Source organism: Haemorhous mexicanus, chromosome 12 (genome assembly GCF_027477595.1).
Source record: "Haemorhous mexicanus isolate bHaeMex1 chromosome 12, bHaeMex1.pri, whole genome shotgun sequence".
NCBI lineage: Eukaryota > Metazoa > Chordata > Aves > Passeriformes > Fringillidae > Haemorhous > Haemorhous mexicanus.
Window position 1 is genome coordinate 18,992,985 of NC_082352.1, and position 24,015 is coordinate 19,016,999.

The window sequence follows — 24,015 nt, forward strand, 5'->3', positions numbered from 1 at the left end:
TTTGGTGCCACGATGTTTTGGAAGCAGCCTCACCCTGAGCTCTGGTTTGGTTTGAGTGGGAACCTGCCAGTTTTTCATTCACAAACTGGGCAAGTTAAAGCTTAATAAAAGTGCAAATAAACCTGGGAAGTCCATTTGGAGTCAGTGGAGCTGTGCTGATTTATTCTAGCCTGAGAACCTTTTCAGGCTTGAATGCTTTTGAGGCTGCTCCTGATTTCTCCTCTCTCTGAGCTCCAGCAGAACTCTGTTGCTCATCTCTGACTTGATCCATTTTATCTGATCTTTACACCCTCCACACACTCAGGGCACTCTCTTGGTACTGGGATTTTTATACAGAGAGGTTTGAAAAGCTGTCTTCACTAAAAGCCATTGGAGGTTACTGTGTAGGAGAAACTTGTCTCTCCTTTCATGTTTTTGGATTTAAATAGACTCATTCCTACCTATGGCAGGGACTAGAATGATTCAATAATTTGCAACTAATAATTTATTAGAACAACTTTGCCCTCCTTTCTCCTCACAAATTGTCTGCAAACAGATTGTACAACTCTAATATGTTAATAGCTGAAAATTATTTGACCATTTTTTTCAGCAAATACCTTTTGGCCTGTGGATTATTTGAATTGCAAATTGCGACTGTTAAAATGAAATATATAATTAACACTGCAAATAGAGCTGATTGGGTGGTGCAGGAGACCAGTTTTTATGGAAATATATTGATTTTTCAAAATGAACATTTGCTACAGCAACACAGTGATTTCAAGAAAAAAAAAAAGAAAAACTTTTGTTGAAGTAAATATTTGTAATACAGAAGGGAATTCTTATCTTGAGTGCTCCTGGCAGCCCACTTGAGATTTTGCTGGTGGAGACAACAAGATTGAAAGTCCTGTTGGAAAAGTGGAACTGCTTCTTACCTTCCCTCATCCAGCCACGTGTCCTGCTGCAGACATTTATTTATTTGTTCTGAGACACATTTTCATATGTTCTGTCCAAATTGTTACCTTTGTAAACATAATTAGGCATAACTTTGCAGATTGTGTAGTAGTTGTAATATTTTTTTAGAAGTGTGATAATCAGGAGAGGAGAGAATGGTGCCTCCTACACTAGTCAGTCAGGCTCTTAGTGTCTCCAGCCATATATTCTGATTTTAATGGAGAAACCCTTGGAAATTTTTTTTTTAAATTTCTAGCATTGTTGCATCGTTCAGTATGAAGCTTTGGAAAATGTTAAACACTAGAGAAAAGATGTAACCAGGTTCATCCTCGGGGATTTTGGGGGTGCAGTTCATGAATGGGGATGACATACAGTGTTTTCTCTCCAGCACCAAAAATCAGAGTATCAACAGTGGTAGGTTTAGAGTCTGTAAGGAGCAGGAGCAGTGCCAGGTGCCATTTGAAGCACCAGAATATTCAGTGGTGCATGGGCAGGGAGGGCTGGAGGCTCTCCTGGGTGCAGGCTCTGTGAAAGGGGCACTCTGCAGCAGCACATGGGAAGCTGTGCCATGATTTCCATGGTCCCTCTCCCAGAAGAATCCTGTGGCTGCAGGGAGGGCAGGGGAGCTCCAGCAAGGTGGGCTGACATGAATCCTGAGCTCTGGAATTGTCATGGATCTGAGCTCTGGAACTGACATGAAGTCTGGGCTCTGGAATTTCCATGAGCTTTGAGCTCTGGAATTACCAGGAATTGTGAGCTCTGGAACTGACATGAAGTCTGGACTCTGGAATTTCCATGAACTCTGGATTGTCCTGAACTCTGAGTTCTGGAATTGTCCTGAATTGTGAGCTCTGGAACTGCCATGGGTTCTGAGCACTGCATTGTCCTGAACTCTGAGCTCTGGAATTGTCATTATGTGTGAGCTCTGGAATTGCCATTGATGGTGAGCTCTGGAATTGTCCTGAACTCTGAGCTCTGGAATTGTCATGAATTTTGAGCTCTGGAGCTGTCATGCATTCCAAGCTCTGGATCGTCCTGAATTCTGGAATTGTCCTGAATTGTCAGCTCTGAGATTATTATGAATTCTGAGCTCTGGAATTTCCATGAATTCTGAGCTCTGGATTGTCATGAATTGTGAGCTCTGGAATTGCCACAGATTGTAAGCTCTGGAATTTCCATTAATTCTGGGCTCTGTACTGCCCTGAATTCTGAGTTCTGGATTGTTCTGAATCCTGAACTCTAGAATTTCTATAGATTCTGAGCTCTGGGATTGCCTGAATCGTGAGCTCTGGAATTGCCATGAATGGTGAGCTCTAGATTGTCCTGAACTCTGAGCTCTGGAATTACTCTGAGCTCTGGAATTACCCTGATCTCTGAGCTCTGGAATGTCCTGATCTCTGAGCTCTGGAATTACCCTGATCTCTGAGCTCTGGAATGCCCTGATCTCTGAGCTCTGGAATTACCCTGATCTCTGAGCTCTGGAATGCCCAGATCTCTGAGCTCTGGAATGCCCTGATCTCTGAGCTCTGGAATTACTCTGAGCTCTGGAATGCCCTGATCTCTGAGCTCTGGAATGCCCAGATCTATGAGCTCTGGAATGTCCTGATCTCTGAGCTCTGGAATGTCCTGAACTCTGCGTTCTGGAATCACCCTGAATTCTGAACTCTGGATTGTCCTGATCTCTGAGCTCTGGAATTACTCTGAGCTCTGGAATGCCCTGATCTCTGAGCTCTGGAATTACTCTGAGCTCTGGAATGCCCTGATCTCTGAGCTCTGGAATGTCCTGATCTCTGAGCTCTGGATTGTCCTGATCTCTGAGCTCTGGAATGCCCAGATCTCTGAGCTCTGGAATTACTCTGAGCTCTGGATTGCTCTGATCTCTGAGCTCTGGAATTACTCTGAGCTCTGGAATGCCCTGATCTCTGAGTTCTGGAATGTCCTGATCTCTGAGCTCTGGAATTACTCTAAGCTCTGGATTGCTCTGATCTCTGAGCTCTGGAATGCCCAGATCTCTGAGCTCTGGAATTACTCTGAGCTCTGGAATGCCCAGATCTCTGAGCCCAGAGGAGCCCTGTCCCAGCAAGGATGGCTCTGTGTGTTCTTTGCAGCCCCTGGAAGGGCACAGTGACAGCACCCAGACAGGGAATGTTTGCACACAGCAGGGTCTGTAATTGTTTACACACCACCATGGAATTGTGTTTTCTCTAACCAAGCCCACTCCTGGGGAGCAGAGCCTCTCTCCAGCCACTTCTGCTGCTGACAGAGGGTTTGGGTGAGGAGTGCTGTCTTTGTATTCCTGGCACCTCCGAGTGTGGAATAATGAGGGTGATTAAGTGGTCTAAAATCAGCTCAGGAAGTTACATAATAATTGATGCTTTCACACTGGAGTGAAAGATTTCTGCAGCACTGTTTAATTATGAGGAATAACTGCATTTTTTTTGTCTGAAAAAAGGAAAAAAAAAAAAAGAGAAATTACACACATTGGTCCAAGAGGAAAGCTGAAACATAGCTAGTATTTTAAAAAGCAAAGAGTGATTTCAGTATATTTGACAGCAAGTATTTTCCTTGGAACATTGTGATTCTTATTCTCCAAAGCCATTAAAAATTATTACAGTACTTTGTACTTCTAGAACAGCTGACATGGAAAATGACCTCCCTCCCAAACCACGAGCACCCAGAGAGCAGCTGCTGCAGATCAGCAGCCCTCTGCTGTGAAGGGAAATATCTTTGCCTGGAAAAACCAGTGCAGAGGCACCTACTTCAGTGGAGTTGTGTCTAAATTTCTGTTTAGAATACTGACTCTTTGGTCTCTTCCCTGGCCTTACTTTTAGGAGCAGACAAACTAACAATAATGATTTAAGGGGAAATATCTCAGACTAAACCTGAGGTTCAGCCTAAGCTTGTCCTAGAGGTTGGTGATCTCTACCTGAGGGGAAATTCTTATGAATATCATCATCCGTGCAAGGAAACTCCCTTAAGTGGTGTCTATATTTATATTTATATTTATATTTATATTTATATTATTTATGTCTATATCTATATCTATATCTATATCTATATCATCTATATCTATCTATATCTATATCATCTATATCTATCTATATCTATATCTATATCTATATCTATATCTATCTATATCTATATCTATACCTATATCTATATTAATTGTTTATTATATCGATATTTATAATAATATTTCTATAAGTAGTAATTGTTAATTATATCGATATTTATATTAATATTTATATCAATAATATATATTGATATATTATATATAATGTATCAATATTATATATTGATATAGATATATAATATTTAGATCAATATATGTAACAGCCAAGACGCACATGCATACAGCCTTCTACAAATATTCATTCAGTATCCAAATTCTAATTTGTACCTCAGTCAAAACTTATCATTTTACACAGACTGTTGAAAGCAGGCCCATAAAATTCCTGTATTTTCATGTAAAATGTAACAAACTCATCCATGTACACAAGCCCTGTGCTTAGGCCAGCTTTATGAAGAATTAAATGTGTAAATTTATGTGTAATTTAAAATAAATGTGTAAGTTATGAGGAATTAAAGTCTTGATCCTATGTAATAAATAGTCACAGATTTCATCATGATGAATAAGAAATAACTCTGGCCAGGAAACCAATTTGGTTCCAACACTTTGGAGCAATTTCTTTCCTTTTTTAATGGTTACTGCTGAAGGAGAAAATTTAGTTTTCCTTTTGCTTCCAGATATACCCACGGACTCCACATCTCCCACAGGTGGTAAATAGATATTGATTTTGTTCATAACAGAAGTACATTATTACTGTGATTAAACTGTAGACCTTCCTTTATGATATGAAAAAATTGGAAATTGGTGAGCTAAAGAGGATTTATGTTACAAAAGAGTTTGGGTTTTTCTATTCATCACTCTGTAATTCAAGCTCTAAATGCAAAGCCTCTGTGTATTTCGCCCTTTTTAAGCAGCAGCAACTGGCATTTAAAATAAATGCTGATATTATAATTATCAAAGCATTATGTCTGTTAGAGCTGCTAATAGTCACTTTGCTTCATTTTTTTTTTTAATTTTACATTTGTCAAAATCCTGACAAGCATACTCTGGGATAATGTTAGATTCAATGTTGATATTGTTACTCAACAAGAACATTGATTATGTCTTAATAGGACACATTCAGTATGTATTATATGCAATTATCATCTTAAATGAACACAAGCATTTATTTAGCACCAACTGAAATTATTTCAATCCAAAGATTTTTTCTTTCTGGTTAGCATTATATTATAAAGTCATTAGTACCAAATATGATATTGCAGCACACTCCTGATACAGAATTATGCATGAATACATCATTTATAAACAGAATTATAAATAGAAGACTCGAGGCACTGTTGCATCATTACAAAAATACAAATATCCACAGAATAGTCAGAATACTCTCTTGATAATCAGTATAGAAAAGATCCTTAAAACACTTGTAAGCATTTTGAATGTTCTGTGTGTTGTTTGCTTCACAAACAGACTTTGTTTTGATTTCAGCAACTTTCTGGGAATTTGGGGATTTCTGTTCTCCCCAATATTTTTTTTTCTTTGATGAGGACTGAAGCACTAAAGGCAGCCTTGGTGCTGGGTACTGAGCGTGCCCTGCCCAAAATATGCAATCCAAGGGTTTGCAGGGGGGCACTGGAGGAACATTGGACTGGGGGCTTCCTGGGGAGAGTGACTGCAGTCCTGCTGCTGGGTGCTGCTGCAGGGAATCACAGCCTCAGGGGCCCTAAACCTTCCCTGTAACCACCCAAGTGGTTACACCTTACATTTTGAGTCCTACTGCACTGGTGGTGCTGCCAATTCCAGCAGAATTTGGATGCCCTGCAGCCCAGACCAAGGCTCAGACTGTTCCTGCTGCTGCTGCTGTGAAATACTCACAGCCAGGGCTTGCTTCTCTTCACTCACTGGTGGCTTTTCATTGTATCTCTAATATGGAAAGATTAAAACCCAGCAGAAACCCCTCATCATCTGTTCCATTCAGCATTACCCAGCAGCTCTCCCTTGATCATTCCACCTGAGAGTGCCTGCCCTGCACTGTTCACCTCCCTGTGCTGTGCTCAGCTCCTGCTGGCTTTGTCAGGAGGCTGAACTCTGAGAAAGTGCCTTTGCTGGGCTCTCCCTGCTCCGTGGTGCTGAGCCAGCTGTGGCAGGCAGCAGGGCAGTGGGATCTGATGGGAATGGTAGCCCTGCTGGGGATGGCAGGGAGGGCACCCTTGGAGGAAAGCACTCAGGACACAGCTCAGGACACAGCTCAGGACCTCAGGACACAGCTCACCTCCACAAGCTGGCAGTGTCACCCCTGCCGTGGCTGGCTGACTGCAGGGAAAATTCATGGGGAAAGGAATGGTTCTCCTGCTGTAATTCTGCAAACCCTCTCAACAGTCCCACTCCACAAAGAGCTGATAACTAACAAACCACACCAGCAGCGACTCGATGTTCGTTTATTGCAATAATCCATTCTCCTTTGGAGATCCCACTTGGTGGGAGCTGGGGCTTGTTTCTGTTCCTGATATCTCACTGTCCACTGACTGGATTGCTTTGGCAAGGCTGTGCTTAGGGCACTTGGGAGCAGGCCTGGGTTTAGAGGCAGGCAGTGACTTGGTGGGACGTGTCTGAGTCTCTGTGGGGTCCCAAAATGATCAAATTTTGGGTGCTGCATCCCTGCAGCTAGGCAGGGGTGGAGATGGGGAAGGAAGGATGTTCTCCCCCACTGCCTCCTCCCAGCAGCACTTTTTCCTCACAAGATAGGAGGAACAGGAGGGAGAACACGCTGGGGTCACAGGTCTGAGCCCTGAGAAGAGGGAAATGCTGAGGAGGTGCCATGAGATCTTCCAGAGCAGCCCTGACCCCCCAGCACATCCCTGCAGCAGCATCCCTGCACAACAGGGCTGCTCTGCCTGCAGAAATCCAGGTTTTTGGTAAATCCCACTCTCCAAACAATCCCTGCTGCTGCCTGCTCTGCTGGGCTGGAGGCAGGAGGGCTCTGCAAGGTCCTACAAGCGAGTGCAAAGAGAGCCTCTGATGGGAACAAGCCTCTGCTCAGGGTTTGCATCTGTTAGCAGCTGCTTCCTCTAACAAGGCAAATATTTGGTGTCAGAACGAGTTGTAGGAAGTGCTGCATAGCAGGGAAGTGTGAAGTATTCATAATTATAGGAAATACTACTCAAAATTCAATGTTTTTCACATTTTGCGTGAGCTTAAACATTGGACTCCTGTCACAGACATTTCTGCTGCAGTAGATGCAATTTCTAGCACAAATGGGCTTGCTTTCAATAGAAAATGGGATGTTTTTCAAAGGAAAAAAGGCCAATTTGTGAGTAAAAATGGGCTTTCTGAGCAAAGAGGCTTATAAACATGAAGTGATAAATGGCTTTGCAAGTTTTCCATACAGTAATAACGACTTTCTAATCAAAATAATGAAAAAGTCACAGCTAGGAGAGGGGAGAGAAGTCTCATTCAGGTTTTAAGGCACTTTAGAAAACAAATATATAAAAACTATAAATTTAGTTCCTCTCCATGGCGTGAGTTTGTGTTGCAGACATGTCAGCAATACTTCTTTGGATTTGTTTTTATGATGTTATAAATCAAACTCCTGGTCTTGGTTTGCCACCTTCTGAGATGAATTTCATGGAATAATGTTGTAAGACTACAGGAAATACATTTCTTAGGATCCCCTGTGTGGCAGTGGCATCTGATTTCCTAGCAGTCCATATTTATCTTCTGGCTTGACTTGTTGATTGAACATGCAAATTTATTGTTTCATAATAGCTGATCTGATGAGCAACAGAGGTGGTTGCTTCTCTGTTGGCCTAAAAATGCTTCAAAATCTACCTGCTGAGGAGCTGGGATGCCTTTCTCACACCTTCTCCAAAAAAAGAGATGGTGGGATGTGCCCAGGAAAACAAACAATGCCAAATTCACTATTTGGGAAAAGATTCCAAATCCCTTGGCTGCAGAGCAGCCTGGGTGACCCAAGAGGCTGAGGCTGCTTTGCTGGGCTGTGTCTGTGCTGGAAAACTGCTGGATAAAGGACATGGGTGAGGGATGTCAAGGCTGGGAGCCCTGGGCTCTTGCAGACCCAGTTCCAAGAGGTTCCAAAAGCAGCAGCTTTGTTGCAGCTTTCCCCGAGGGATGCAGGTTATGGTCCAGGAGGGTTTGGATAAACACTCCTGGGCAATGTGAGATTGTCACTGTGTGGCTCCAGAGGTGGCCTCTGTGCTCACCTGGGCTCTGGGCAGGTGCTTCCACTCAAGGCAGCCACACCAAACTCATTTTTAGTGATCTCCCATTGAGATCCATGTCTGAATTCCCCAGGAGTGCCAGGGGAGCAGGGTCTGGGGCTCAGAACATCAGCTCTGACAGAGCTCCTGCTGAGCCCTGCTCCAGCTTTCATCCCTGATGGGACAGATGGGGATTCCAAAGGCTGCCACATTCCCACTCCAGAACTGACCACAAATGGGTTTTTTTCCCAGATTAAGGCTGTGTTTTGTGAGGGGGAATTAAGTTGGATTTTGCTGTGGGCCTGTGCTGTCTGGCTCTGCAGAGGGGGGCAGCCAGATAAGTCCCCGTGGCAGAAGTACCCGTGGCAATCAGATATCAGCAGTATAAATCATTAATATCCCTCTGCACATTGGCTTTGGGCAATAACTGGAAGTCTCTGCCTGTTTTGGAAACTGCTTTTTTGTTTCTTGCAGTGGAGCAATCTTGGATTACCAGTCTAAATGCTAACACCCAGAATGAATGGGATTTAATAAAGGGAATTTATATGTAGATTGTGACATTAGTATTTAATTATGTACCCATCATAACACTGATGAAGCAAGCTGCTAAATATTGGTGCACTGAAGGTAGAGCTTACTCTTAAAGAGCAAGAATATTTTAATTTCTTACCTCTTTCCTAATCTTCCTAAATAACAGGATAAATTATGCACTGTTTACCAATATTCACCTTCATGCTGGATTGCAAATGAGGTTTCCAGGGTAGCAGCTGATCTTACAGAAAGCTGTGCTTGTGTTTCAGTAAAACTGTGATACCAGACCTGTTTCTCTGCTCTGTTTTATTAGGCTAAATGAAATTCTGTGATTTTTAAAATTAGTTATTTTAATATTAATTAAAAATAGTACGTTATCTCTGTGGATTTCTTTTTTCTTAACCTCTCCTTTTCTATTTTTATTTTTTTTTCAGACCATGGAAAGCCCAAAATACGAGCTGGTGATAGAAGCCAAGGACATGGGTGGGATGGATGTGGGACTGACAGGCACAGCCACTGCCACCATTCTTATCGACGACAAAAATGACCACGCCCCAGAATTCACCAAGAAAGAGGTAAGAGCTGGCCATCTGTTCTCTCCAGAACAGTGCAAGCAGTCCTAATCAGCTCATTTCTAAACATAAAGGTGTTCTGTAAGGAGAGAAGGCACGTACAGAGTGTTTTTAGCTGGGTCTGACAGACTTTCCTGGAGCTGCTCTTTTCTTTTTTCCGCGTTAACGAACGTGTGTGCACCAGCTCCAAACCACAGTGCAACCATAAGGGAGAAATAAAATGATGTCATTTAGGGATTGGCTAGCAGGGTGCAAACCTGAAAAATCACTTTGCTGGTGGTGCCTTTCTCCTTTTGCTCCTGTGGGGGGAAATGGCAAAACTAGCTCAAGGCTTTGGATGGTCAGGACCACCGTGGGTGAAAACAACATTTTCTGCCTGTCTGCAGCACTTCCCCTGTCAGCCAGCCAGAGTTTGGGGTTCTGGAATTAAAGCTCCAGTCCTAAAAGCTTCACATTTAGCCTACAGGTGGAATGTGCAAGGAAAGGTTTTTTTTCCATGTGAATTGAATTTAGCTGGAAGTTCTGATAAACCCCAAAACCAAGGTGAGGGAATTCCCTGCCTGCATCCAGCAGACTTCCAGCCCTGCTCACACTCAACTCTTCCACCCCCTACATTTACTGTGAGTCTGATTTATTTTGGTATCTGGAGAGAATGAGAGAGTTTTAAAAAATTTACCTAATTACAGCCAGGTTGGATTTTGCTATTAAAGTTTCCTGGGGCTCTGCAAACTTTTAAGGAAAACTTCTCAAATTATGAGCAGTAAATCTGAGGGATCCTGATTTCAAATAATTGTGGAGTAGAAAAGGGAAGCCTATTGCTGTAGAGGTTTTTTTATTTAGCCTGAAGTATATTTTTACCTTTTTAAAATTTATTTCTGGGCCTAATATTACTGATTTGCCAATGGATTATATTGAAACAAGTTGCTGTTATTTGATTTGAAGAATTATTTCTTTTATAAATGCAAAGTAAATAAACACCAGATTCAAAGACGACAGAGAAGGGTTTTAAAAAAGGGAAAAAGAAGAAGAAAGTAGAAACCATGACAATTGTGGCAAGGGAATATCTATAACTACATCAGTAAAGTGCTTTGGCAGCAGTGTTTCAGTCACCTGAAAATTATAATGGAGAAACTGATCCAAACCCTTCAAGTACACGGGTGACAATTAAGTGACAATGATCAAACCATTAATTCCTTTAGAATTACCTTTCAGATCAGGCTTTTAATGCTCTGAAAGCCATTTCCTGACAACCAGTACTTAAAATATCTTTGAAATGCTGCCTTTTGTTTAACCCTCTGGAAGATAACAATGTACAAGGACAGCTTGGTGCATTTAGAAATAAGAATTTATTGGCTCAATCAATATTGATAGCAAGTCATGTCAGTCAGTCCTACCTCCTCGAACTTCCAAAGTTGGAGAATTCTTCTCTGGAAGAAATATTTCTAGATGGAATTCTTTTGAGGAAGTCTTTCTATAATTATAGTCCTGTTTGACTTAATAATTTGGCAATTTGGGCACAAAAATTCATGTGCCTGCTTAGCCACAAAGGTGTTGTTAGTATCAATTTCTGTGGAGATTCAGAAATGCTCATAGATTCAGTTCTGTCAGTGACAGTAAAAGTTACTTTATACCCTGGACAGTTTGTGGTTTTAGCATGAAAATCAAACAGGTGTGAAGAGACAGCATCATCTTGTTTTCTCTGAAAAGTCTGCTCTTAGATATTTTCCTTGCACTTTTTTCTCTTTTCCATAGTGACACCTCTCTTCCTTTTCAATGGTTAGCTGTGGGTTTGAACCTTGCACTATTTAGAGATGCTAATGGCCTCAGAAATGTTCCCTCTGCCTTGCTAAGTGATGTTCATATTCCATGGAGAAGGCAGGGAAAAATCAGCCTTTCATGTGTGGTGCCAGCCCCCTGCAGGAGCAGATCCTCTGTTAAAATAAGAGGAGGGAGGTGTCTGTCAGTTGATTTAATGTCACTTTATTTGATTTTCTGCTGGAAGTGCTTAGTTATTGCATTTTAATAGCAGTTGCATACCACAGGCTGCAGTACTATTGATTGGAATTAGAGCTGAAAGAAAAAGACAATATTTTTCAAGGTAACTTCTGAAGCAGAAAGCTCAAGTTCAGTAAATCTGAAGCTTTGATTACAAAGTGTAGCTTCTTTTATTTATTTTATTAAATAAATTATTTAAATTATAAATAATAAATTAAATTATATCTGGCCTTGGACACTTCCAGAGATGGGGCAGCCACAGCTTCTCAGGGCAACCTGTTCCTCACCACCCTCACAGGGAGGAATTTCTTTCAAATATCCAATTCCTATCCACATTTCTTCAGCTAGAGCCCATTCCCACTTGCCTATCCCTGCCTGACCTTGTGCAAAGTCCCTCTCCTGGAAGAGGCAGTGCTTGCCCAGTGGCTCTGCTCTCCCTGTTCTCTCTTTCCCCCTCCTGGGTGAGGCAGGACAATTCACCCCCGCAGTGCCAGGGTGCCCCAGGAGCAGCTGAGCATCCTGGCTGTGATCCAGCACATTCCTCTGCCTGCAGAGCAGGAGCTGCAGCCCTGGGGGCCCGGGCTGTGTGTCAGGAGCTTTGATGGCTCAATAAATGAGATTTGCTTCAGCCCAGTTCAGGATTTGCTTATTGCCCCCTCGCTCCACACAATTCCAAAATCTCTGCCTTGTTCTGCCTCACAGCTGCACTTCCTGCTAATGATGGGCTCTGAGCAGGGTAAAAACCCACCCAGGTGTGCAAACAGTGCCCTGCTCCCTCCAGGGGTTTAATAATTTCATCTTTAATGCCAAATAGAGCAATATTTTAAGAGTTCCTCCAAAACTCCCAGGTGAGGTAGCAGGGTCTGCCTTTTAGAAGGTCACAGGGGCTGGGATATTGTGCCAGATTTAAATTACAGAGATTGAAAATAGAGATACTTGTGAAGTTAGTGGCCTCTTTGTAAAATTTACAACCTTATTTCTATTATGGGAAAAAGTTTTAAAATTAATCTTATGAATTATTATTTTGTGTCACTAAAGGAAAGGCCTTAGGCTCAAATTTTGTTCAGCAGCAAGGGATTGCTTGAGAGAAAATAAGGAATGAAGCAAAGCAAGGAGCAGGCACAGATTGTTCTGGAAAATCTGGCACCTGGCTTGCATCCTGCAGGATATTCCCAGTGGGTGGGAATGAGCTGGAGCACTGAGGGTGCTGAGTGGTTATACCTAGAACATGAACAAAACTGAGAATTCTTTTCTTGTGTCACTGTAAGGGTGGCTGACAGATCACTGCAGCGTTGTATCCTGCAAAAACAGGGATTTTGGTCAGGAGCTGATGTCACTGTGGCTGTGGTGTGATGAAAAATTAACACTGTGGCATCTGCTGAAAGACACGAGCTGGCAAATTCTCCTCTTGTATCTGCTCCTGGAGGCCTGGCTCTACCTAAGAGCTGGGGGAGGAAAAAATGAGTTCTAACCCAAGAAAGATATGGACCTGACCCCTTTCTGTCATTTCTTCCTTCTCCAAAAGAATAGTCCAGCAAATCCTATTTACTCCATTCCTGCCTGCAGAGTGTGTGCTCAAAATTGAGATTCTCTGACTCTGTTTGCCTTTATCTTCTGACCTGAACTTTTGAAACTTCCATTGCTGCTCTTTAATGTGTTATTTTCCCTTAATATCAGAAATATTGTCTTTCCTTGGTAAATCCTGCCAGGCACTTGAGAGGGGAGTGCAGTGCTGGGGCTGAAGGGGATGATTCTTCTGCAGTGCCTCCAGTTCCCACATTTCTCCTCCTCCACAGATGTGGGGCTGCAGCCCATCCCCAGGCAAACCTGGAAAATGGGGTTTGGCACAGGGCTCTCACTGGCACATAACAAACAGACTTGGTTTGGCCAGGGAGCAGCCATCCCTCACACAATTCCTCTTTCTGCCACCTCCAGCCTCGCCTTCAATTCCATCCATTTCTGGGACAAAGAAATGGCACACAGAAACAATTCTGTCACACCAGGGAGAGCAAGATTAGGGAAAATGTTTTGCCTGGTATAAATTTACTTTTAATATACATGTTCTTAGAAAAGAATTTTCCAGTAAAATAAAAGATCTGGCCTCCTGTGAACAGAATAAAATTTGTGTAATTTGGCAAAACCCCACCCCGGTGAGACTTGAGATACCCCAGTGCTGGGAGTCTTTAGTGAAAAATATTATTTGCTCCCATTTTGAAAGCAGCTGATAAATGGTCTCTAAAAGAGTAATAAATGACTAATGGGAGCTTTAATAAATGATTGATCCTGTGGAGACCTGTGAGTGGCTAGGTTGCTTGTGACCATGACTGATGGTGGTTTGCAGTGCTGTCCCCTGGCTCAGGTGTGTCACCCTCTGGGGAAGGCAGCCCCTGGAGGACAATCTGCCCTTCCTTGTGCTCGTGGTTCACAGAGGATCTCAGACTTCCACAGCACCATCTGGAGAGATTTACTGTGCAGCTCAGGCTTGAAGCTGCTGAGAGTCCCTGCCTTCATTCTTGGTCTTGGTTAAACTGTACTGGGGAACAAATATGGAGTTAAAGCAATTTTAAGGTTCCTCCTGGATCACTTTTCCATAGTTTTACAGAAGTGTCTCTCTTGGATGTGATACTTTTCTTTTCTGTGGTAAACAGACCTTGGCAACCCAGAGCAGACCTGCCCATTGACTTTGCATGTTTAAAGCCAACCAATCTCACCTCTCCTCTCCTGTGGACTTCTTACCTTGTCTTGCAGGGAAAACTTTGCCCTTTGGGACTCTTAATTGATTTTGTTCCTTTCTGTGCAGTGAGCTGGACCACACCTTTGACACAATCATGTTAATGGTAGATGATTCCCATCCAACCCCCTTCCACAGGGATTTTTTTCTTTATTTTTCTTTGCATCTGACTGGGAGATGAGTTGTCACTCTGCTGAGAGAGAACCACAACTGTGTGGAAAACAGAGCCAGAGAGGTGCTAAAGCCCAGCTGGGCAGCAAGGCCAGGGCTGCAGCCCTCTCCCTTTCCCTGCTGGGGTGGAAATCACAGTGCAAAGCAGGCTGAACAGAGACAAAAGCAGCAGGAGCTGCCAGGGTGGCTCAGAGAACAAACCAGCTTGGGTTCTTCCCACACCACAAACTGCTCCCTCCTGCTGCACGTTGGCAGGGCTGAGGGGCTGGAGCAGCAGCACAGATCTGAGCAGATGACAAGGCCCTGCCAGGCTGATAGCTAAGAATCAGAGTTTCATTATGGCCTGAAAGTGATGGGAACCAAGCTGGAATTCCAGCAGCCTGTTCAAATTGGATCAAACTCCCCCAGCGCTGATTTGTCAGCAGAAACTGTTTTGTGGGATGGATAAAACCATTACAGCAAAATCACATGAGCAGAATGCATATTGGAATTTCCATTTGGCTCCTGGTTTTGGGCTGTGAGACAATTTGCATGCAGAGAAATCAGAATTCATGCAGAAACCCAACAGAGCAGGGCAAAGCCTCTCCAGCTGTCAGTAAACTTTGGCACTAAGAGAGGCTTCAGCATGGCTGGGGATCACCAGAGAGGAGCTCTTTGGCCACCCTTGTTTTTCCTGGAGTTGTAGATACAGCTAGAAAGGCTCCTGGAGCATATCTTAACCTTCAGAAACCTCTTCATTGGATAAATATTTGCACTGACCTTTTCACTCAGCTTCATTTCCACTTCATCCTCTTGCAGCAGTTCACTCACACACTTGACATAGCTCCAAGTGCCCAAAAGTCTCCTTGAAAGCAAATGGAAGTTCTTACCTGGTGTATTTTTCATGTGTGAGAGGCAGAATCTATGAAAGGAAACAAACATCCAAATAGCAGCAATATTTTATTTTCTAAATGAGCATTCTGTTGTCACTGCAAAAAATGAAATTTAATTTTCAGTGACTGTACCATTTCTTCATGGTTAATAATTGGTCCTTGGTCTCACCCATGGTACAGTTCATGGCATCCAGAGTTTTCTGAGCTGTCATGAGCTAAAAACAGGTTTCAAAATCAGTTTAGGAATCTAAAATCTAACTAACAGGCATGTAGACACCCCCGTCTTTTTTTTTTTCCCTTAAATAATTTTAGCTGTCAAAAATAATTTTTAAAATAATTTTGGACTTAATAAAGTAGCTGTGAAGACATCTGGTGCCCACTGGAGTTCAAAAATCTGGGTTTAGATTGCTTTGACTCAGTGCAATGAGGATTCCAAATATCTGTCTCTCTTCTAAAAACTTTCACATAACCTGGAAAAATGCCCATGATCAAGAAGGAGATTTATTAATATTTCTGAGTTGTGTTGTGGTGCTACCAAACTAAGGACATCTGGAAGACTTATTTAAACAGTCTGGCTATCTGGATAATGGAATTACGCTTTTTGTTTGGGTTTTTTTTTACTTCTTCTTGAATATTGTGTGTCAGTTTTTATCAGAATTAGCTTGTTTGAGGATTCTCACGTGTTGAGAAATGCTCAGCACCACTCAGGATTGAATTACCAACAACCTTAACAACAGATGCTCTGCTGTAGCATTTTCAGGAGTGGAATAATTTCTGAGAAAGGAAAACAAATACAATTATTCTGTGCATTGACTGAGACAGAGAACTCTTCAGCAAGAAACCAAAACCAAATGAAATAATATAGTTTGGAAGACCAGTGGTTCCTGGGCTCATCCAGATTCACACTGTGTGCATAATAATCTGTATTCATGTGGCTTTCACCAGCTATCTGCATAACCAGTGTAAGCACTTTGTTCAAGAACTTCTGCAAAATGTGTTTAACACGGAGCCATTGCACTTATCACATAATTGGGGCTGGATGTGCTGCCTGGCAGGAGGCAGCAGGCTCCACATTTATCTTTGCTGGTGAGGGGTGAGTTCATTGCTTTGTTTCTCTCCACCAAGGTCAGGAAATACATGAAGTTGTCTGTTTAATCTCCAGATAAACACATTTCAGTGGTGCATAAAACAACGGAGTGCCTGCTTTATAACCTGGGAGCAGCTGAGAAACACTTGTACAACAGAGGAAAGGGTCTGTGAACAGAAATGATCATTCAAACAGTGGGAATTTGGGGAGGAGCACAAAGGCACGGTGCTGCTCCTCCAGATCTGATTTCCCTCCCAGCACTCTTGCTCTCCAAGTAGGCTCACACAGCAAACTTGCATTTTTGCCAGTCCTTTTCCCTTTTCCCCCCTTTCTGTCACTGTTCCTTCCCTGCCCTTTGTTTAGTTGCCCTGGTTTGCTGTCCTCAGCTGATGTGAGGGCAGCTCCTGGGTGAGGATGAGCCACCTCCCTTGCCTTCTGCGAGCCTTTGGCTGTGCTGGGAAGGTCAGCAATAACAGCAATGCTCACTGCAGCTGGCAGACTCTCACCACAAACCCATTCCTGTGCTGACTTATCCTCCAAAGGCTTCTTCCATCTGCTCCTGCAGGCAGCAAATACCCAAACCCTGCGAGCAGCAGAAGAGCCATAAACCCACAATTTACTGCCCTCTTCTCCAAGAAGTGAAGGTTAATGTGCTTCCTCAACGTGGTCCATGAAGTGTGAACTTTACAACAGATATTAAGGTCAGGATTACAAAGTAAACAGTAGCAGTGAGAGTTTGGAGTACCTCTAGCACAAACTCGCTTGGGTGAGGAGCTGGAGAGTAGAAATTAAAAAGGAAGGAAGGCTCAGACAAAGGCTCTTGAGGGAAGCACAAGCTAAACAAAGATTATGTAATGTCTCCAGACCTAGTCTTGGATCACTTATTCAGGGAAGCTGTATAAACATAATTATTAGCAATCATTGCCAGGAGTGGATATGGGATTTTCCAATTAAACAAAAAACAAACAAACAAACAACAACAAAAAAAAGAACCCCAACAACACAAAACTTCCCCCTCCAGCTGGAATTTTGCAGCTGCTTTCAAATCAAATTAGGACTGTTTTCTACAGATTTCAATTGGAAATTTTAAAATTTGAGTATTTTCTCCTATAATTTTTTTTTCCTCTAAATGTACTGGTGAAGCAGTCCATGGAAATGTCCTTTGATTTCACTTTTCTCCGAGAGTGCTCATGGCATATTTACTTCATAAACTGTCCAAGGAATTCCAGCTTCACCACTGAGTGCTGGCAGGTGACACAGAGACTTCCAAGAAGCTTCACACAGTTGCTTTTAAGATCAAGCTACAAAATGATGCACCAATCTCTTTTCTGAAATTAACTTTGGGGGTCTCTGTTGGGAGACCTTGTTTGACTGTGTGACATCCAGCTGAAAAAATCCTTAGTGTGGGAACAGTGATTTCTACAGGTGGTGTTCATTGCAGAGTGGCTCTTAAATCATTGTTGTCTTGTTCATAGAATCTCAGAATGATTTGGGTTGTAAGGGACCTTAAAATCATCTCATTCCATGTGCCATTGATGCCTCAGGGTTTGGCTTTTCTATTTTTCACACTTGGTGCTGCTTTAGTGTGTGGGGCTGGGTTCACATCAGGGCATGGTGAGCTCTGTGCACAGAGCAGGGAGACAAAACAATTCCTGCTCCAGCTGGGCACCAAGGACAAATGACCCAAATCTCAGCCCAGGAGCACAAACCCCGTGGGCTGGAGAGAGAAAAACAAGGGTGGGACTGCCTGGGCTAAAGCTGGGCTGGGACAATGAACTGCAAGGTGCAAATGGAGCAGAACTGATCCAGGGAGAGACCCCGGGAGCGCTCGTGCATTTTGGGGCCATTTTGGGTCATCTTGGGTTCATTTTGGGACCATTTTGGGACCATTTTGTTTCATCTTGGGTTCATTTTGGGACCATTTTGGGACCATTTTGTTTCATCTTGGGTTCATTTTGGGACCATTTTGGTTCACCTTGGGTTCATTTTGGGACCATTTTGGTTCATTTTGGGACCATTTTGGTTCATCTTGGGTGCAGCCCTGGCTGGGCTCTTGTGCTGCCCCGGGTGGATCCATGGAGATCCTTTCAATAAATCCCTGCTTTATTTAGCTCTGTCCAGCCTCTGCTCTGGGTCAGCCTTCTCAAAGTTTCACTGTGTCAGGGACCCCTTCCACCATCCCAGGTTGCTCCAAGCCCTGTCCAGCCTGGCCTTGGACACTTCCAGGGATCCAGGGGCACCCTCAGCTTGTGCCAGGGCCTCCCCTCCCTTACAGGGAAGAATTTGTCCCTAATATCCAATCTAATCCTCCCTCTTTCAGTTTAAAGTAATTCAGAATGTAAAGTGGGGGTCAGGCAGTGAGGAAGAGAGGACCTGGTATTACCTTTTTGGACTTGAAGGACTTTTTACTCCATGTATGAATTATTTCAGTTCCTCACCTGTGGAATGCAGAATTTCAACAGAAAGACCAAGAATTCTAAATCTCTTTGTCTGACACAGCACAGCTGATTGGAGAAGTAACAAATAGAGGAATTGTTAGATGTGGTGCAAATATCACTGTAATCCCACGAGTTCAGAAACCCACACTGTTAATATGCCTGCAGCATCTGTGGGAGTTCTGTTTTAAAGCAGGATTAAACATGATAACACACTATAGATCTTAACATATTCAATTTGCAGCAGACAAAACCCTATTTAATACCAATTACAGAATATGTGTGAGCTGGTATCATAGCTGCAGTTTATCTGAGCAGAGGGAATTGGTAAAGCTGAAGTCTATTCATTCAAAAATAATAGTTTATGTGGCTGCTTGGGTCATTCCACTAGAGTGGAATGAGTTTTGTGATCAGTTTATCAATTCCTTCACTGACAAGTGAGATTTTAAGATTTTTCTCAGCGACACTAAAACTGATTTGGCTACTCCAAAATTTGCTAACTGTCTGTGCCCACGAATCAAAGTGTCAGGATTATTTAGACAAAATATCTTTTTTTCTTTCTGCCCTGAAGCATTAAAATAGGCAATGGATAAAATTCACCGTGGTAAAAGGAGCTGTAGGTTTATTCAAGTAAAATTTTAGCAAATGCCTGTGAAAGATATTAATTTTGGAACAAATAAAATTATACAGGCCTGGTTGTGTCCTGAACTTAGTGGAATGAAAAAGGTGTTGTTACATGTAAGATAAAGCAGATTAGGGGGTTCTTCCTGGACTCCTTGTAGCTATGGTCTCTTTTGAGGAAAATGGTTCAGAAGTGGAATTTGTTCACATCCTTGTAGCTCCTGCTTTGGCTTGTTTCCAGGACTTGTTTGCCTTAGAGTTCCAGATGCTTCTTTGCTGAAAGGGCAGCCCTTTCTCCAGCAATCTGTCTAACAGTCACTTAATATTTATTTGTTTTTACAAATGTGTTCCCCTGTGTTCTCAGTCCATATGTCACAAAAAAGTGTAAGCCCAGCTCTACACCGGGTATTGATGTTATCTTCCCTTTCCCATTCTAGACTTTAACCCAATTAGGAAAAATCCATGAATCCCAGTTGTTTTCCTCACCCAATATTTCCTTCCAACACTATTGCTCTACAGCCAGTTCTTTGGAGTTTCTATTCTAACTCCTGTTCTCCTCTTGATGCAGCTTTTATAGAGATTTTTTCCACTTCCCTGTGCTAATCACTTGTGTCCTCCCCTTGATATTTAATTTGCCCAGCCAGTGTTGAAAATTATCCTTCAAAATTCCTTCTGCCTGTTGCATCATTCCCTTTTTTTAAGACAAAACAAACTTCCCCATTCCAACTACCCAAAGAGTTACTCTTGGGTTTTCCTCCTTCCACACCTATTCTTTAGTCAGGATTCTGTTAGGAGCCTTCTTTGAATTTTAATAATTAGCTGGAATTTTCCTTCCTCTCCAAACTCCTCGAGCCTGATCACCTCCAACTCCTTCAACCCCTCTGCTCCCATTCCCAGCTGCTGCCTCAGAGCTCCCAGACACTGCAGTGATGAACCCCTGACTGCTTCTTGCTGAGTGACTCCCCTTTTTCTCTGCTCTTATTTTCATCACTTCTCCTCTGCATGGAAAACTGTATCACCAAAATCTTTCTGACCTTTGTCCTCTCGTGATCCCCATTCTGTCCCCATGATTTTCTCCTTTTTCCTCATTTCTGGAAGACCTTAATTTTCCCATCCCCTGATCCCATCCCCCAGTGAACTCCTCCTCATGTCCTCATCCCCTGATCCCCTTGGGAGTCACCTTTTTGTTTTCAGTGCCTCAAGCTGACTCTTTGCCCAGGGCTCACAGAAGTCTTGCACACCCTTTTCCTGCCTTCTACAAATCCAGCCCCGTGGCTGTTGGCTGGCACACATCCCCTCATCTGTTCCTTTTAGACTTTATTTCCTCCTCCCCAGCTCGTTTGTTTCACCACTGAGGCTGGCAGTGCCTGTACATTAACTGCTGCTGTCAGATGCTCTTAGATCAATGATTTTGTTTCGTTTAGAAGACTGATGGTGAGGAGAGCACTGCTGTCCTCAAGAAGTTTAAAGGGTTGAAAGCAATCTCTCAGCTGAAAAAAAAAAAATATAAAGTTTGAAAAATCAAAGGAGTTATGTGAGGAAGTTTTGAAAGAAACATAAGGAAGATCAATCCTGCTAAATAAGCTTAAATCTAAACCAACAGTTGTCTGAAATAATATCAGGGAAGAAGATTTATGTGTAGTATTGATATTCTTAACTGCCTGCATCCAAGCTGTGGCTCCCATCCAAATGGAGATGGGAGTGCAGTTTTAGACTGGGAAGTAAATCTGGATTTCTGTGCATATATATAAATAGAAACACAGGCCCACAGGTGTCTGCCTACCTAAACTGAAAACCTGATATTTCGCTTTTCTAAAGCTGCATTTTCTAACATGGCTTAAAATAAAAATGAAACTTGGATTTACTTGTCTGTTTCACAGAGCCACAGAATCATTCAGGTTGGGAAAGAGCTCTAAGATCAACAGGTCCATTTGGAAATAACACAATATATTTCCATATTTAGAAATAACACGACTGGCATTTGAAAACAAAGAACATTGTTTCTGATTAATTGATCCAGCGCTGAACCAAGCTAGGAAACCTGTGTATGTTTGAAGACAAATGAAGGGCAGGCTTTCTGATTTAGCAGTTCTGACCTTTTCAAATTTTCCTTCTTAAATAATAATTGAAGCCATAAGTAAATAGATTCAACTTTGCCTGCAGACGTTGAACTCTTTAATGTCCTTTTCCTGTGACATTCCTGGCACAAACAGGTTTATCCTGCCCATGCTAGGGCTGCCTGACAGTCCCTGGGAGCTGTTTCCTTTCCTCCAGGCAAATGCTTAAAATGCAGTTCCCATCACTAAATCTGGGAGGGTTCTGTGGCTGGGCAGTGCTCACCCAGGGGTTCTCTGTGTCCCAGGGCATTTCTTTCCTCCAATCCCCCTGCACTCAGGAGAGAGCCAAATCACAAAGAGCCTTGTTTACCTGTTGAGGTTGTTTTTGGCTGCCTGCTGGGGCTGCAGTGGGCAGCAGGGAGCACAGGGCCACCCTCAGGTGCTGCTGCATCGATCAGGGGTGTCAGCACTGAGGAGTTTCCAGCAGCACCTCTGGGAAATCTCTGCTCTGGGAAGATCCAGCAGTTCAGCCTGCTCCCCTGTGGTGTCAGTGGGGAACAGTGTCAGGATACTATTAAAAGATCTTGGGTTCTGAGATCTGATTTTAGGTGAACTTCTCCACTTCTCAAGGATTGCAGACTTGCCTGTTTCCCTTGCCTTGAGTGAGGGTTATCCCAGTTGATCAAAGAGCAATATGTGAGCACTAATCAGTTTTAGATGCTCCTTACTCCAGCAGCAACTGCTCTAATGCAATCAATTAAAAGGAAATTTTAATGATCTTAATAATTGAGCTTTTAAAAGGAACACAGCAGTTATTATTGAATTCCTAATTTATTATTTCCCATGGAGATCAGTTTGGAAAATCAAAACATAGCTTTTAAAATGCACCATCCCCTGCAGCCTCACTGGTTTATTTCCTAAATTTGCTCATTGGCTTTGTAAATAATAGCAGCATAGAAACAATGAAGCTATGAAACTTTTTTCACTTCTAACTTCTGTGTTATGGGGGATGCAGGGGAAAGGTTCTCTTCCTGCCTGAATTCAGCAGAAGGTGGGACATGTTTCCATGCATCCATACAGCCAGGAAAAACATCCTGTTGGTTTCTTCCATGGACTGCTTTCAAGTAAACACTCCACTTAAAGTGCCTATAAATGAAGACTGGGGTTCTAGTCAGCAGAAATTCAGCTACGTGTTGCACATTTGAATTATTTATTCAGAAATAATAAGCTTTATCAACACACACTGGGAGGATTTTCTGTGTTACATGGGAAGGCCATTGTAGAGCCTTTCCTGAACTAATTTGGGAGTATTCAGGAAGCACCTTATTCACTTTTTAATGCCTGGAGTCCAGACTATAGGTTGAAGCTCACTTATCCCATCAATGTATTTTTCTTAAATTCCTAAAGTATGGGCAGCATTACAAATGTTAATGCTATTATTATAGGATCATCATTTAAAAATCTCAGCATTCTCCAAAGGCTCCAGCAGCGTGTCATTTCCCTGCTTTATTAAAATGAATGAACAGATGTACAATTTATTTCTGCTGAACTATCATCTAAATTCATAAGCTATTTCTCATGTGCCTGAAATCCATGTTGGTTTCCCATTTTCTTTGCCTTGGAAAAAAAAAAAAAAAAAAAGAAGTATTCCACTTTCACATTTATCACTCTGGGGATAGAAATGAGAAGTGTACTCTCCTCTTCATTCACTTTAGGCTAATGCCCTCAATACAATTTAAATCCCATCTCTTCAAGGCTGTTCTCAAAACCCAGGCACTGGGGCACCCAGGATCTGAGTGGAAAAGTCCCTTGCTGTCTGTGCAGGTGGCCTCCAAGGACATTGTCCCCAAGAGGACAAGGTGGCACAGAGCAGCTGTGTTTGATCTTTTGGGCTGGCGTTTGGAGTACCAGTGGAGGAGATGCAATTTCAGCGTGTCTTGGTTTGGACAGACAGGTGTCTGCTAAGGAAGGCAGGAGCTTCCCCTGAAGTGGAAAATGTAAACCCCTCCCTCCAAATTGTTATACATTTGAAATTAAGGGGCTCTCAGCCAAAAAAATGGGAGCAGGAATAACAGTTTTTTTGTTAGGGAAGGAAATAAAAAGATAAAATAAACACTGCAGTGAACTAAACCCTGCCAGAGCCAGAACACACCTGACACCCTGTGGGTCAGGGTGCTGGCAGCAGTCCCATTGGAATTGTGGCTCAGCCCTCCTGCAGTGCCAGGGGTGGTTCTGCTGGAGCAGGGATCCTGGAGAAGGGTGCAGTCTGCCTCTGAAGGTCCAGGGAGGGAAGAGGCAGCTGCTGTTCCTCTGGGAAATCCAGTGCAGAAGCCTTGCTGGTGTTCCAGGATCTCCAGATTCTATCCGGGTAGGAATGCTTGGCTCCTCCCCCTGGACTCACGTCCCCCAATGGGATGCTGCAGTTCTTATCAGCCATGCAGGGACATCCAATGGCCTGTTATCAGCAGGTGTCTCCCCGGAGGGAGGAGTGGGTGTGGAAGAGATAAGGAAAACTGCCCACTGAGCAGAAGACAGCTGCCATGCAGATGGCAAACAGGATACAATTTGCTTGGCAACCCAGGACACAGCTGGATGTTGGAGGAAACCAAGGAAGGGACAAATAATGGCTGGGAAGTAGGAGAGGTGAGAAGGTTGGGTGTGATTGGAACAAAATTTCTGGCTGAGGACCAAGTGTCAGCTGGCCCCAGACACTCCAAATGTGATTTCTG

The 24,015-nt window shown here is 43.0% G+C and overlaps 1 protein-coding gene across 2 annotated transcripts in view; it reads left to right on the plus strand.

Moving 5' to 3' along the window:
• The window catches only part of CDH13 (cadherin 13), a 445,340-nt gene that overhangs the window by 351,699 nt on the left and 69,626 nt on the right, over nt 1-24,015 (plus strand). For both annotated transcript variants that reach the window (XM_059857430.1, XM_059857431.1), the window contains exon 8: nt 9,180-9,320. In XM_059857430.1, coding sequence (XP_059713413.1) covers nt 9,180-9,320 — 141 coding nt within the window. The remainder of the gene's footprint in view (nt 1-9,179; nt 9,321-24,015) is intronic.